At 38.0% G+C, this 17485-nt stretch overlaps 1 protein-coding gene across 1 annotated transcript in view; it reads right to left on the bottom strand.

Moving 5' to 3' along the window:
* Window positions 1–16859, bottom strand: part of pax8 (paired box 8) — a 39793-nt gene extending 22934 nt beyond the window's left edge. Inside the window, exons 1-2 of the mRNA XM_039768303.1 lie at window positions 16706–16859; window positions 16017–16180 (exon numbers count right to left, since the gene is read on the bottom strand). Of these exons, the coding sequence (XP_039624237.1) occupies window positions 16017–16038 (22 nt within the window). The 5' untranslated portion in view covers window positions 16039–16180; window positions 16706–16859. The remainder of the gene's footprint in view (window positions 1–16016; window positions 16181–16705) is intronic.
* Between the last annotated feature and the right edge of the window lie 626 nt (window positions 16860–17485).

Raw genomic sequence — 17485 nt, 5'->3', positions numbered from 1 at the left:
CGAAAGATCTAACCGTATAAGCCACGTACAACAATAGTTTTGTTGCATGTATCTCGGACTTCCTGGAAATGCGTAGGGTAATATAATCATTTTGCCTACACGTACGTTGTTATTTTCAGCCTTTGCTTGCAGTGCGTCAGACAGTCCTTTGTATTGTTCCACGCGCATATCTTTTTAATATAATCTGAGATAGTTGAGACACGCACCTTCTGTTTTAACATACGCATCTACGACGTACTGTTGGAAAAGTTTGCCGCTGGAGTTCAAAATACTAAATGTATTCCTCACTGAAAATCTGTATGCGTAAAATTGTCATTGAGTAAGCCTGATTCGGTTGGCGGTTCTTTTATCGGGAACATGTTGTAAATCTTTGTGCCAGCCAATGTCTCCGAAAGGGAATAAAAGTGGGTAAACCATAGGATCGCAATTGATATTGATCGTGGAAATCTGTTTATAGAAGTTGCCTCTGGGATAGATGCAAATATCCAGTTTAGCAGGGGGTTCGCCATCTTCTCCGACGAAAATCGCTGGAACATCGCTGTGACATGTCGGGGCATTGTATCGTCGTAAATCCTGCGCAGGGTTTCCCTTGAAAAGCATTCGTACAGACGCTGTCGGATTGGACTGAGCGATTTCATGCATGTGTTTGTATGATTTAGCGAAGGGGTTGATGTTTCTGAGCATGGAATCTAGCTGGAAAAGTACATTTTCGCTGCCTGCAGAGTTTGCTTTATTTTGTAAGCGTACTTCAGCTTGCGCTGTGTCAAAAACATACAACTGTCCATATCCTGGAGATGTTGAAGTGTTAGTGTATAGTGGAGAGATTTGGTGATAAATTTGCCCGTGTATTTTAATTCAGTATGGTCCGTGGTCTGGAGGTTGAGTTATCTGTGGAAGAAGACGAATAGGAATTGACAAATGCCGTGTCGGCTGCGTGTGGGCGGGACCAGTTAGTGGAAGCAGGACTAACCAGATGAGAAATATATATAAGAGATAATAATCCATCCATTATCCAACCCGCTATATCCTAACACAGGGTCACGAGGGTCCGTTGGAGCCAATCCCAGCCAACACAGGGCGCAAGGCAGGAACAAATCCCGGGCAGGGCGCCAGCCCACCTCAGAATAATAATAATAATAATAATAATAATAATAATAATGACATATAACATAGCATAAACCGGCTTAATCTAAATCAGGGCCTAAGGCTTTAAACACGGGAGTGCCACATATTGTATTTACAAACTCAAAGTGGCATTGTGGCACAGTGTTTAGCACTGATGCTCCAGGACTAACAAATGCTGGGTTCAAACCTCGGTCAGATCACTGTTTGTATGAATGTCCTTCATTGTGGGTATTTTCCAAGGTACTACACTTTATAACCTCACACTGAAAAGACATCCATGTCTGGATGATTATTGGCTCATAAGAATCCAAATGCTTTAGTGCACTTCATCCATAAAAGATTGGTGCCATGTGTCTAATTCTGCTTGGATTGTCTCCAGCTCCCAATCAGCTTCAGCCAGAAGGGGCTTCAGAAAATGGTTGAAACTCTTTTGAAAAATGCTATGACAAAGCTTAGAATGTTCGACTGACTGACTGATTGATGGTATAAGGTGCTTATAATCTGAAGTGTAAACGAAGCATATTAGCAGCGTTATGGAGTACACCATTTCCCACACCTTTTCCTTCATTCTTTGCTTCATTGTTTTCTTTCATATGTGGTGGTTGTAGTGTTGTCTTTGTGCCTTGGCTGTCCACTCTAAAGGCAAAGCAAGAGTATCAATATACAAACCCTTTCTAAGAGTAACTGCGCACCTGTTCGTCTTGTCTCCTCTACCAAGATTAAACACATCTGCAATGTTACATTTTTTACATTATATTCTCAAGTCCACTTAACCAGGTCACAAGGGGCCAGAGCCCATTCCAACCACGCTGACAACAAGGTAAGAAACAGCCCTGGATGGGGCACCAGACTATCAAAAGACCACTGATACACACCCACTGCACTCACACAGGGGCCAATTCTGAATCACCAGTTCAGCAGACTTGCATATCTTTGAGCACATGGGAGGAAAACTAAAGTAACCAGAGGAAAACCCATCCAGACACACGGAAAACATGCAAACTGTTCACAGACAATGGCCAGGTGCAGGATTTCAACCAAGCAGAGTGGATCTGTGAGGCAGCGGCTCCACTCACTACACCTCCGTATACAACGTGGCTGCATTTGAGCAGCCAAGACCACAAGGAATACACGGATATCTAAAGCCCTACAGCTATGTCAGCGACACTTGAGTGAAATAGCTGGGATTCTTTCCTCCATAGTGACTCCCTTTGTGACTCAGAGACACAAAAAGTTGAACTGCAAATGCTTACATTTTACAAAGATTTTAATTCCTATCAAGTTTCTTTGATATTTCTCTTTTATATAGTTCCCTTGATATGGGCTTGTTTTCTGGTATGTAGCATTCCTAATACTTAGATACCCATTTAATTATACAAATATAAAGGAAACAACATTAGACAAAGATAGATATATGCATTTAAAAGATGCTATGTAACAGATAAATATGAAAAGTACTATATAGATATAATGGACATTGTATAATAAAACCTTTCATATTTAACTTTAATTTAGCACTCTGCATATCTACATATTCATCTTTCTATTATAGAGTGTCCTTCATATCTGCATAGTTTCTTTCATATTTATCTGTCATACACCACCTTTTGCATGGATTTGTTTATCATAAATATCACCCCTCATATCTATATACCCATCTTATTATACAGATATAAAGGGCTCTATATAATAGAACCATTCATATTTATCTCCCATATAGCACCTTACATATCTATATATCCATCTTTCTATTATGGAGTGTCATTTATATGTGTACAGTTTCTTTCACATTTATCTATCATATACAACTTTTTGTATGGATTTGTGTACGTGTTACATAGCAAACTTCCTATAAAGATGAAAAGGACACAGTGTCATACAAATACAGATATGTACATATGAAAGCAGCTATATGATAGATAAATATGAAGGGTAAGTTTCAACTGCACAGGGTCCTTTATATCTGTATAGTGCTGAACCTTACCTTTCATGTTTATCTATCATATTGCAGTTTTCATATTGATACTTCAAAATAGCTTCTGTGATAGCTACTCATCTATGAATCTTTATAGTACCTTTCATATTTATCTGTGTCCTTTATTTATACAGTATATGGTACCTTTTATGTTTATCTTACTATCTATCTATCTATCTATCTATCTATCTATTATATAGTGCCTTTCATATCTATCTATCTATCTATCTATCTATCTATCTATCTATCTATTATATATTGCCTTTCATATCTATCTATCTATCTATCTATTATATATTGCCTTTCATCTATCTATCTATCTATCTATCTATCTATCTATCTATCTATCTATTATGATTCAAAAGACTCCTTGAATAAAATCCTGCAAAAAATAAAGACAGAGACAGGCAGACACCACACTCCTGTAAGTCTGCCTTAAAGCAGCAGAAAAAAAAGATGCTGCATTTCATTACATTTTAAATTAGGTTTGTGTTTTCATTTGGCCTTCAGGGTGGATTGTCTGTTTTGTTATGTAACACGTCTAGATTTGTTTTTTGCAATGTTTTTGGTAACGGGTGTATTTTCATTCTAAAAATAAGCTACAGATCATGTGGCTGGGATGAATACACCACACTGCATAGACCGCTGCTCCATCAAGCAATGCAGTGTGGTGGTTAAGCCCGTTAAACCTCAGAGGCAGCAGTTCAATCCCCACCTCCCATGTGCAAATTGCTTAAACTGCCTAAACTCCAACAGGTAAGCAAGTGTAATGTATTATGATCGAGTAAGTCACTGTCATTAAAAGACATCAACTAAAAACATAACAATTCCATCTACAACACATAACAAATGGCAGACATCATGATTTACATCAAGTATATTTGGTCAGCTATGCTGTCCCGAAATCTCACCCACCAGTGTTTAAAAGCTTTAGAGATGTCACTTTCAACTGTGTGGCTCTACACAAATGGCAGACTGGGACCTGAGCTGGACTGTAGTGGGTGTACCAGCCATGCTAATTCTCTTTTAGATGTGTTTAATTATTTTATTTCTTGTTAGATTGGAATGGGGTGGAGTGGTGACTCTGAGGCTAGGTATCTGCACTGGCAATCAGAAGGTTGCTGGATCAACTCCCGTAAACACAAGAAGGGACTCTGCTTTGTTGTTCCCTTGAGCAAGTCCCTTAACCTGCAATCGCTCCATCCTGGGTATGACGTTAATCTGCATCCAGCCCTGCATGTAGGCCCTCCAATCTGCAGGGAAAAGCTGGGGGTTGGTGGCAGAATTGGCACTCCAGCCACCGTACAAATCCTCACACTGTTCCACTCCATCTGAACTTGTGTGGTGCTGAGGTGTCACCCATGGCATGGCTGCACTCGGGTCCTAATCTGAGATCCTGAGGTGGTCTGTCATGTGGTGGGTGTATCAGCATGTGCTCCTAACCTCTCTCTCTCTCTCTCTCGCTAGATTGTGGAGCAAGACCCTTAGGTTATGTCCTCAGGTGAGCCACCTATTGCCTGGGCATAGTGACCTTATCCTTGGGTGCTGATCTTCTGCTCTCCTTTGATGTCATGTTTCTGTTTGTTTGATATCTTTAGTCATTTTGTTTAGGCCTCGCAGTAAGGAGACCTGGGATCGCTTCCCGGGTCCTCCCTGCCGGGAGTTTGCATGTTCTCCCCGTGTCTGCGTGGGTTTCCTCCGGGTACTCTGGTTTCCTCCAACAGTCCAAAAACATGCATTTATATGGATTTTTGCTTTGTATTCAATCATTTTATGTTTTTTTTTAATTTTACTTCTTAGTCTTTGAAATGTTATTAATTACCATATTCAGTTTTGTTTTTATAATAACCGGAATAATTAGACATTTAAATTTTGTAGGCGGGGTTTCCAACAGTTTAGCTCCCTCTTTTCAGGATTATTTTGGTGCCACAATCACAACATGAACAAAGAACTACATGCTGATTGAACAAATGTAACACCCAAGCAGTTAGCAATAAACACTATTCACAAATTCTACATGAGCTTCTTGCTCATTTTCTTTAACTCTGTACATATGAATGTCATAATAACCCATCCATCCATCCATTACCCAACCCGCTATATCCTAACTACAGGGTCTAAGCACTTTATTCACTGCTTATTAAAAGAGTGGAGAAAATGACAAAAAGAAAAGACAACTGCACAAATCAAGGATTTGCACCAGAATATAAGACTTCAAAATGCAGAATGATTCATTAGTGAGTTCTTTAGCCTGATTTGCATGACTTTAGAGTGAACAAAATACACTTCGTAAGGTGCCATATAATCCAGTTTACATAATAAAACATTTTAAAATCTGCTTAATCCAATTCTATCACCCAGAGACTATCATAGGAACATTAAGTCCAAGGCACGAACCAACCCAGGAAGGGATGCCAGCCTACCATCAGATACTCAGGCAATCATCTGTATGGAGGCCAAATGGTACTCGCCTATTGACCTACCATGTGTGTCTTTGGGGATGTGGGAGGAAAACCGGGGTAGCCGAATGAAAATCCACAGAAGTATGGAGAGAACATCCAAAGTCCACACATACACAAGTACTGAGTCTTTAACGGCACTACGCTGGGTTATGTGGTTCCTCATAGAGTCATTGCTAACAAAAAACCATTGCATTCTGTAACAGGCTCTCTGCGTATGAAGCTGGTTCTTTGGGCTTTTAGAAGGTTTGTAATACGTGGACACAACAGAAATCTTTAATGTCTAGTAGGCTACCTCGCAGGATGCTTAGAGATCCAGAAGGCCTGAACTTTGCCTTGTGTGTGTACAGTGTACAGTGTCCTCTTAAAATCATGAGGACATTAGTATTTCACAAATCTGTTATCTTCTACTGATTAGTATTTATGGAGCCTGTTATCGATCTAAATACACAAATGGTTCTTTCTGGGTGTTTTTTTTTTTCCAAAAATAGGTTCCCTGTGGCATTGTCCTTAAGAACCACTTTGGCACCTTAACAGCATAAACATCAAACAAACATGAAATTTCACCTAAATAAATGGATTTAGTGAGGCATCACAGCTAGCCTCTGGGCCACTATGCCTTCTCAACCATGTTTTTATCATTTCTTTATACGCATTCCCTACCTCATTGGTCATACACAGAATTATTGAGGTCCTTATGAGTTACCTCTGTTTCAAAAGTGGTAGCAGCCATGATCACACTTTAGGTAAAAACTCCCCCCCTCATACTGTAGATGCCAGGTAATGGACACAAGCTATGGAGGTCTCCTCTCCTTTGTCGAGCTCACTTTCAGTGCATGTCACCCTGTTTACACCATTTAACCCAACATTAATGAACATTTGGCCTAACAATTGTGATTTTTTGTTTTGTAATGGAATTTAGTATTACTAAGGTGTTCTACCGTGTTAGCCATTTTGAATGTAGTGAAAATTCAAGCAAAATGACACCTTTTATTGGCCAACTAAAAAGATTACAATATGCAAGCTTTTGAGGCAACGCAGGCCACTTCTCCAGGCAAGATGTAATAAAGAAACTGGAGTTCCCTGTCTTAAAATACACACTAGGACAAGAAACAACATTGGTAAATCTTTAAGTGAGAAATCTTAAATGTAAAAAAATTAATAGATTCCTTCAGGCTAGGGTTCATTTAACAAGAGAGAAGAACAATGTATGGTCTAGATCTTTATTTAACACTTAGGCCTATTTAAGAGTCTGTGAACAATTTACGTTTTAGGCCTTAACCGGGACACTTCAGTGCAAAACTATGATTATTATTTAAAGATACAAATCAAAGGTGACCTAAATAAAAGAACTTCTAAATGTAAAGTGCAAGAAAGAAGCAGAGGGCAACTCCATGAGGTACTGGTAACGATGGAATGAATCACCTGGAAATCACACATAGAAGGAAAATCAGGAATCACCTTAAGACCTGACTTTCCACAGAAATCAAATGTTCTACATTCATATAATGGACAGAACCTCTGTTAGTCAATGAAGAGAGCTGCACAAAAATAAATGAAATCCGATGGAGAGAAGAAATGGAGCTCTGCCTTCTAATGAATACAGCAGTGGGAATCATAAATGATAATATAAACCACATTCATAATATTCATTATTTTGATAGCAGTAATGAGCACATTTCAAATATTTTTTTCAGTTGAGCATGTCTTACAGGTTATAATAAAATTAAAAATGTATATAATATAAGGTTCAACGGGGTGCATGTTTGAGACTGTGAGTTGTAAATGATCAATGTAATCAGTTTCTGACTTGCACAATCTAGTATAAAATATCTAATTGATCAGTGATGGGCTGTGTCAGGGTGCATCTGCAAAGGTAAAAAGTATAACCTATTACACACGCCGAAAAAAAGAAAAGAAAGGGCAGTGCAGCCTTCCTCACCCGATGAGCACACAGCCGAAATGTTGGGCATCTGTTCTTGTTACAGCCTTTACCTTTTTTCCATTGAATTGATTGGTTCTGTCTCATACGAAACTACTGGCACAATTATTAAAGGATACTGTCTGAGCTAACAACATGCCCTCGCTTTTTTGTGTGAACTTTAATACACATTTAATGTTGTTCTTGACCCACACTAAGAACTAACCAAACTGACTGATCGTACACAAGAATAAAATTAGGCTGATGCCTTTCTTTTTGATGCAACAAATGAGCTCAAACCTGCACTGACATTTGTGTCAGTTTTAAAACTGAATGATTCTGCCTGTCAGTTAAAAAATAATATAAATCTTTAATGTCCACTACCCTCACAGAAGACACATTCTTGAAAATTAAAGCAAACTGGCTTCTTCTTTTAATCTAGTCATCATCATCATCATCATCATAATAATAATAATTAATTTTGCTAGTCATTCAAGAAAGAGATAGGTGGAGAGATGTAGAGAGCGGTACACTCTTAAAATCAATAGTTATTTAATGGTTCTTCACTGGGTTGTGTCCTACTTGACAAAGAATCATTTCATTTCATTTTGGGAACAGCTCTTGGCATAGGACAATTGGTCAGTGGGGCTTTGGTTTGTGCTAATATGTGAATAAAATAGAAAGCTTTAATGTACAGCAAAGCTACCTAGCAGAATGCTAACAGATCAGGACACCCTGAAAGTGTTACAATTGCAAACACATTTTATTGGTATAAAAAAGAAAAATCTTCAAGGTATTTAAAAAATTATAAGTAGTCTAATTTTGGATATATGAAAGTCTGTTGTTTGCTGGTAATTAATATACTACACAAAAACACTGAGTTATCTAAAAAATGTTCTTGATTGAGTATATGCTTTCAGTTTCAACAGTAGATGTATTTCAAGTAATTTTTTAATATAACCAGCATTGTTACTGTTGCTGCTGGTGGTGATAATAATAATAATAATAATCATCATCATAATAAAAATAATAATAATTTGCAAGAAAATTGTACTTACTACAGTTTTTTTTTAATATTCAAATCAAGTTATCTTATTGTTGTATAGTGACTGTACAGTTCCATAATGGCACTTTAGTGGATGGTGTGGTTCCATTGCTTGACAAAAAACATTTCATTCTGTGAGGAGCTCTTTGCATATATTATTATTTCTATGGGTTTTTAAAAGGAAAAAAACAGAATTCTTTTATGTAGGCTACCTAGCAGGATACTGTCAGGTCAAGAAATCCTGAACTTAGCCTGTGTGATTCTATGCAGCAAGAGTCCTTTAAAATCCAGAAGCCTGAAATCTGTTATCATCTCGTCATGGTCATTAATGGAACCTACTGATCAAAATTACAAAAAGGGTTCTTTCTGGAAATCTTCCTATGGATGGTTCTTTTGGTTCCCCCATGGTACCACTCTGAACAACCACTTGGACATCTTTAATCTTAAGAGTGCACAGAAAGATTCCTCTACACTCTTAAAAAAGATTGTTCTTTAATGGCCGTTTGCTGAGTTCTGTGGTTTCTTGTAGAAACACTTTATTTTGGGAGGGGTTCATTGCATATATGAAATTATTTTGGTGGGCTTTGAAAAGGTTCCTGATATGTGCACCAAACAGAACACTTTAATGGATAGTAGGCTAAGAGATTAGGAAAACGTGAATTTATCCTGTGTGATTGTAAGCAGCAAGATTTATTTAAAAAAAAAAAATCATGAATCGACTGATATTTTAGAAATCTATTATAATCGATTCATGGTTATTTATGGAATCTTCTGGAAGTGTTATTTGGCTGGTTCTTCTGGTAACCAAAAACGTCTCCCCTATGGCATCACTAAGAGGAAACACTTGAGGCTATAGGGTGTTTTTTTTTTTCTCTCGTTATTTATTTATTTGCTTATTACAGTCCAGAGCATTGCTAAAAGTTTAAAACTGGCACTGGAGAGGGTTACATCAGTATCCAGTGCTTGACTTGCCCCTTTCTAACTGAAGAACTGAGTGAGCCCCCTGAGGAGCGAAGCGCTCTGTCCCACTGTAGTCATCACCTCAGACGGCTCCCATCTTATATTCTCAGCGTATTTTAATGGATTGACAACCTTAACCTTGACGTGTGATGTTTTCCACGATTCGGATATGGAACGAGGGCTTCTCCTGGCATCACTCGGTGCAACATGTCACTCCACTGATAGACTCCTTAAAGGCAAGAGAATTCTAACTGTACCTTTACACGTTAGTTCCTCGTGTTTTGCAGGTTTATCGTTCGTATGTCTTCGCTTTTTTTTATAGCTTGTTATATTCCAAGGTGTCGGAATCCGAAGAAGACGCTGTTACCATGTGTGTTTAAAAATTTAGGGGTTGTTATCATCGCTTACTACCGTGAAATCATTTTGTTAGTGTCGCATCACAACTCCAGTAGTGTGATAATCGGTTTCAGCCGCCCGACAAGACACTTTTCCTTTACAAAACAAAAAACAAAGGACGGTGCACACAGGATATAAGAAGTTTTTGTTTATGTGTATATGAAAGGTCGGCTTGCTTTACAATGAACTTTACAAAACCACAATTTTATACCTATTGTTTGTCATATTGTCGGAAGAGTTAGTGGTCCTGTGCTTTCTCTCTTTATCTCTCTCTCTCTCTCTCTTTTTCATCATTTTCTTTCTCTCCTAGCACTCCTCCCCTTCTGCGCACCACTAACCTTACTAAATTCCCTTCGTTTTTAATTTAACCGCCTTTGCTCATTTCCACATCAAACGGCGACTTAGGAAGCGCGCTATAGTCATTTGCAGCGGTGCTCATGTGTATCTGAATGCGAGGGCAGGCTTGGCCGGTCAAGGGGAAATGAAAACAGCAGAGCCAAGGGGGATCGGCGTGAGGACAAGGGGGACGATACAGATCTGGAGGGGGATCCCATTACTGTGTGCACCTGGACTGGGCCATACGAGCGGCCCAGCGCCCACACACACAAAGGGCCGCGCGGCGCATCGAGAGACGGCCGCTGTTCTTTTAATTGCAGTCTCGCTGAGTTCTTTGAAGAGCCTCAGTTTGAAAGCGGAAACCTTTTATTTCAGCCCCTCGTTATTGTTCGACTCTTTAGGGTTTTCCTTGTGGAAGGGTAATTGTTTTTGTACGTTTTATTTAGTTTAATGTTGCATCGCATTCCGGAAGAAAGAGAGAACCGAAGATGAACAGTTATTGATCAAAATTAAAAACACACACCTGATAAATGTATACATAGAGCTGAATCAAGTAATTGATCATCTGCTCTAAACGTCCATTCTGATCAGCTGTTAGGAACACTTTTAAAGAAAACAGTTTGTTTTCGTCTTGGGATTCAAATTGAACAAAAAACCTATCCAGCTCCGCGACACCACTTTAACGTGTTTTATTAAAATGGAAATAAGAGAGTCGGAAACACAACATGATTTCCATTTCTTCGCGGTGGTGGGGAATGCCGTTAATAGTTCACGTTTAATGGCTTTACACGCAATAAATCGTTACCGTGTCAGCTTTTGACGAGTGAAAATGAAGCTGTTCAGTGAGAATATCTCTAGTTTCAATAAGAAGATTTGTAGTTTCACATCTTACACATCTTCAAATCCCGGAGCTGTAAGCATTAATTTAGTATATACTCCTTGACAAAAAAAAAAATTAAATTAATTTTCTATCCGTTTTTCAACCCGCCTTTTCCATGTTTCAATTACAAACCTTTTCTTAATTAACCCTATGAAAGATCAAAGAGTTTCTTTCCTAAGTCAATTACCATTTTCTAGATACGTATTATATTAATTTAGTTATTATTTAATGTTAAAAATTATTAGGTCATTAAAACGGGAATCTGTGTTTGTTCTAAAAACATAATAAATGAATCATTAGTTACACCCGAACCAACTGGTTGAAGTGTAACTTGAAATATCCACCTTACAACCGATATTCTAATCAGCATGAAGTCGATTTGTTAATCTTTCTACATTTTTGTTAATTTACATAAATCTGTGTGTTAGTCTGTTCTTGGCTAGGGTCGCATTATGGGCACAAGGAACCGTCCCAGCATGGGATGCTGCTATAATCTTAATTAACAGACATCTTCCTGTTCTGTCTTGACGCCCAGTTGCATCCCTTAATTAAAACAGTATACGGAGGTCACGTATTAATACATATAAAATAGAATAAATATATTTAAAATGAAAAATTTCATCTTAGAGTTTCAGCCTTGCTCAATAGTACACATACCACGGCTTTAGCATGTTGACACCATAAATCTGCACTAAATATCCTTGTTCGTTTAAATAAAATAGATCTAATTTGATTTACCATATTTTTAATTTAAATCAAAATGCCTAGTGTTTTCAGTGCAAATGAAAGATGTATCATCGTCAGTCAAAAAAAAAACCAAAAAAAAACATACATCCATTTATTGTCAATTTAAATGTGTGTCTTATGTTGATCAATAAAATTCAGCATGCTTGTCGTAGCTAATTAAACGTTTTATTCCGGACTTAATGTCTTCATCTTAAATGGTGTGTACTGACGACTGTGGACTGAAATAGAGTTGAACGGATATTCGGTAACAGTTGAATCGTAACAACAACAGCAGATTCCGTAAATAAATGCAATAGTAAATGAACGAGAACTACAGGTGAAGTATTCAAGTTCTTTTAATAACTCGTCTTACCGATTTCACTGGATCGTCACTGATTCGGGAATACTGCTCTCAGTTCTCTGCCTGTTCAGTTTAAGGCCGTCCGTTCGTCCTCCGAACATCAACCCACTTTCTGACAGTGCTTATCTGTTATGTCTTTGCCGATTTTTATTGTGTGCTTTAATGTGCTTTATTCTTGTTTGTAATTGTTTTCTATTTTTTAAATAAACATTGCTAAAGCACCGCTTGAGACGGTATCCTATTGGCACAATTTTAAGAACTTTTGAATAAAAGAAAATTCACATAATAGAAAGGTTCATTAAGGTTGTGAAGAGATAGATAGATAGATAGATAGATAGATAGATAGATAGATAGATAGATAGATGAGGGAGAGTATAATTATTAATTTGATAGATAGATAGATAGATAGATAGATAGATAGATAGATAGATAGATAGATAGTATATAATTATTAATTTTAGATAGATAGATAGATAGATAGATAGATAGATAGATAGATAGATAGATAGATAGATAGATAGATAGATAGATAGATAGATGTCTGTTGTTTGTGGTGTACTAGAATTATTGTTGGCGGTGGCTTTCTTTATTTGACAGCTTAGATTGTGTTAGCAGATAAGTTCGACCGCGAATAAATAAATACTTTTTCTATATGAAAATTGAGATTTCGAGAAGGAATTGGTCCCACCATGTTCTCTTGTGGGTGCATCAATGTAAACAGCCTAATCCTAAAGTAAGCGTGTGTAAGATGTCAGTGTGAATTTGATGGCTCCTGAAAACAAGTTAAACACAACAGATCCGAGTGAAACCGCTTTAGGGGGCTTCTTCTTCTAAAATACCAGCCCGAAATGAAAGAGGACCGCAGATCCATCAAGGGGGTAATTAAACTGACAAAGTGAACAGATCGTTATCTTTGCAGACCATTCACAATTTAGCTAAATGAACTTTTAATTAACGTCCAGAGGGACCTCAGAGGAAACTGCCTTTGTCAGAAGAGTAAAAGGTTAAACAAAACAATCTTCTTTGACAAATGCATGATTCCACTCAAATTAGCGCCTGATTGTCTTTAGATTCCGAAAACCACAGCAATTCAGGCCTCCGCTTCCCACGAAATTCTGCGGACATCCAAATACGCAGTCACTTGGACAGTTTTATTAGACAATCATCGACGATATCGTTTGACAAAATGGTGCCGTATGATAGATATGCTATTGAGGTGCTAAAGATTTACGATTATGACACTAATTTCTATTCTAATTAAAATTCATTCAATGAAATAAACTATTATTTTTCTATATTTGACGGGTGTAATAGACACGAAGCCGAATCTCGTTCTATAAAATGTCTTTCAGCTAATAATAACCATCATTGTTATTAAATGAAAGAAGTGTTCACGGATTGTTACGCCTCAAAGCAATTCTCATTTCTATTTTGCGTATTATTCACCGAAAAAACGATTCTGTGCAAATTGCCGTTTATTTCGTTAGAAAATTAATACTTATTTTTATATATGATAGCAAATGGAGAACGCTTTTCATGTGGATGAAAAGACTTCACGGAAATTAAAGAATTAAAAGTAATTTAATTTTGGATATATTCCAGTAAATAGTCTGCTGTTTTGTTGGCAATTAGTATACTAAACAATTGCACGGAGTTATCTAAAAATGTTCTTGATGGGTATGTGCTTTCAATAACAATAGATTTAATTAAAGTACTTTATAATTATTACCAGTGGTGTTAGTATTGCTGTTGATAATAATAATAATAATGATAATAATAATAATAATAATAATGTATGAGTAATTTACGCTGACTATAGAGTTTTTTTAATTCAAATCAGTTCAGTTATTTTGTATAGCGCTCTTAATTAACTGACTGTACGGTTTTTCAATGGCATTTTACTGGGTTGTGTGGTTCCATTTCTTGACAAAGAACCATTTCATTCTGTGAAGAGGTCTTTGAAATTGGTTCTGTTGGGCTTTGAAAAGGAAAAAACAGAAATCTTTAATGTGGGCTACCTAGCAGACTACTGACAGGTTATAGAAAGAGTCATTTAAAATCAGGAACCCATTGGTTTTTCACAAATCTGTTACCATCAATGTATGTATATTTATGGAGCCTGTTACAAATCTAAATAAAGATTCTTTCTGGAACCTTAATGTGGACGGTTCTGTTTGGGAACCAAAAATGGTCCCCCTATGGCATCGCTCTGAAGTACCAGTTTTTTAAGCGTGCTAGGTTCAGAGCTTTGATAATGCAAACACAAGTCTTAGAGAACGGGTTTATGGGAAAAAAAATGCTATATCTATATAGTAATTTCTTGAGTTAGGTTTCCTCCCACGGCACGCACGGGCCCAATTTGGTTAATTGGCGTCTGTAAATTGCCCCGCTGTGAGGGAATGCGGTGCGTGCGTGACGGGGCCCCACTGCGCTGAACTCGCGCACGTTAGTCAGTCCAGGGCTGCTTCTGGCTTAAGCTCCGGTCATCCTATTATGTTTTGATATACTTTACAATGAAGTTCCATTTACAGTTTTTGATTTTTTTTCTTAGAATTGCACAAAAAGAAAATGGCTGCTTATCTACATAAATGGGTGTCCTAAAAATCTCCAAAACCTGAAAGTGCTTTGTATCATTTAAATAACAGGTGAATGCAGACTTCCATGTACTGCTGAAACAGCCTAATATTAAGGAATAACAGCAAAATTATTTCATTTTTTTAGAAAACATATGTGATGTCATGTTGCCTAAGAGGATCATACAGGCTGCACCGTCCGTTCCCCTGATCAAATAGGTTTGTATGCAAAGCATGTATTCTTGTATACAAAGCAATTATGAATAATCGTCTTTCCACTCAACTTTTCCGCTCTTACAAGAAAGCAATCATTTTCTTCCCAATTTACCGCAGATCACGCGTTCGTTTCGTATTAAAATTCTGTCTCAGAGCATTTCAATGATTTAACTTTATTTTAAAGGTAAATCTTTTCGTAATCCACTCCTCCTCGTTATTAAGATTTTAAGCTTGCAGTGCGTAACAACACAGACATAAACTTGCCTTTGTGTTTTTTTCTTAAGACAAATGTGTCTCGACTAGGCCATCCTTTATTATATTAAATGTTCAGTGTGGGATATCGATTTTTCCGCCTTGCTGACCCCTAGTCGATGAGAAAAATGTACTCCGGCATGTGAATGGAGTCGTGTGACACTTCGAACGAGAGAGGTCGACACGGCGCTTCGCTGGAACTGTGCCCGAGGGGCGCGAATTTTGCGTTTACGTGTGCGGTGCGGGTATACTTGATGTGTGTGTGTGTGTGTTTGTGTGTGTGTTCACAATCGTCACCTCAAGTCATTTAACATTCGATCTACATGACACTTTAAGAACGCGATTAAACCCATTTATGCAGGCACATAGTATTAATCCTTTTATAAGGACCTCGCTGCCTGGCTGCTTTTCCCCAGTATTAAACAGCACAAGGACAGTGTCTTGAATGTGACCTTAAAGAAAGTAAAGGTTTGTTTTCTATCTATAATATGATTTGCCGGCCGCTTTTCGTGATTTCGAGTTGATTTTAATGTATTGTTATTTAATAGGCCTACTGTGTCACAATTTACCCAGTTCCCCTAATACAAATAAATTGTAGAAAATGAACCAAATATAAGAGTAAGCAAACTAAGAAAAATTTCCTACTTTTCAGCTAAATGCGTAAATCACCTTTAAACTAATATGCTGTGTACAAAAATGGACACAGATTCTTCTGTTTTGAACAATTTCATCAGTCATATTCAGTGCATCAATGCAATCCGCGGAAAATACAATTATTTAAAAATGTTTACCTCGTCCATTGCTGTGTGACATTGTCCGGTCAGCCTTCACCCTGGGGTGCTAGGTGTGTGCTCAGGTTCAAACTACGCCTATAACTTTAGTAGCTCAATAGATCCAAGGAATCGGTGTCGGTCGAAACGTTAAAAATACTTCCGTGTGCACAGAGTATAAAATGCTGCAAAAAGGACAGATTATTAAGTGTTAATTTTGGGATAAATCAATCAGCAAAATTATGTAAATGAAGCACTTGTTATTGTATACGAGGAAACATAATACTACTACCGGAAAGATAGCCCTAATAGAGTCAAACGAGCTTTCCTCTGCTGCTTAACGGTTTGAAGAGCTTTCACATGCAGATCTGGACCGCTCCGCATGCAGCACTGAAAAGATCTGAGCAAAGTAATAGAACTAACCCAGAACACAGAAGGGACGGCCTACCCGTCATCATGAGGACTGCCATCTCTGGAAATTCGAGAGAGCCCATCGGCCTCGTTACATTTATTAGAGCATCAAGCACCATTTGGTATGTGATACAGGAGAGCTAGCAATTCATGACTACCTCTGACATTAGAAACCAACCGAGAGCCCACAATACCGTCATCACACACAGGTAGCCTGCACAAAAGGGCTTCTTCACATAGTCCACACTGAGACGCCGTACAAAACACACATCCGTCACGTCAAGTCAGAAAATATTTACCTGATCGCTTTGTCGCGTCTCAAAAAGGCTGCTTGTGAAGACGACCCTCAAAAGGGAGCACTCGGCAGCTCTCGAAATAAATCCACACAGCGCGTGCAACGATTGGTGTGTGACCTGAAAAGGGTCCAACTGGAGTGGACAAGGCCTCTTATAGAGTCACCTGCCGTTTTACAAAGTTTCGAATCAGGAATTCCTCTTTCGGGTCGATGGTTTTATCCCGAGGATGTGCTTTCAGATTGGCCGAGCCGCTAGTGAGAAATGCGATTGGATGGAAGCTTTTGGGAGGGAGAAAGGGTAGCAGACTGGGGAGTGGTGCGAAAAAAATGAGTGGGATTTTTAAAAACGCACGGATCACTAGTCCTCAGAATTAAAGAAACAGCTTCGCCCTGCAGGATATTGAGTATGTAATTAAAGTGTATTTACACTATAAGGGCACTTCGGAGATGGCGCTGATTTTACTCAATACATCAGTGTCCCCTTGTCGCTCGTGATTGAAACTCTGGCGACTGGCTATTTATCTGCTGTATAATGATGTTATTTATGATAATAATGATGGTGACTGATATTAACTTTGTAATCTGTATTGTTGGTCCTTTTAGCATGCCATAGCCTTTATCAGAACTACTACAAATATATTTTATAGCGCCGATCTCAAGTGAACTCCATCGTGTAGGATGTTCCTTTGCATGAGTCAGCCAATGATTTCAACCACGTTTAACTTAACATATAACTCATAAACCACTTGTTCTAGTTCAGTAATAGCACTTTACTGGGATTTGT

This window comes from Polypterus senegalus, chromosome 11 (genome assembly GCF_016835505.1).
Source record: "Polypterus senegalus isolate Bchr_013 chromosome 11, ASM1683550v1, whole genome shotgun sequence".
NCBI classification, from domain to species: Eukaryota; Metazoa; Chordata; class Cladistia; order Polypteriformes; family Polypteridae; genus Polypterus; species Polypterus senegalus.
Note: the sequence above shows the minus strand (reverse complement) of the source record. Positions and strands in the feature narration are given on the sequence as shown.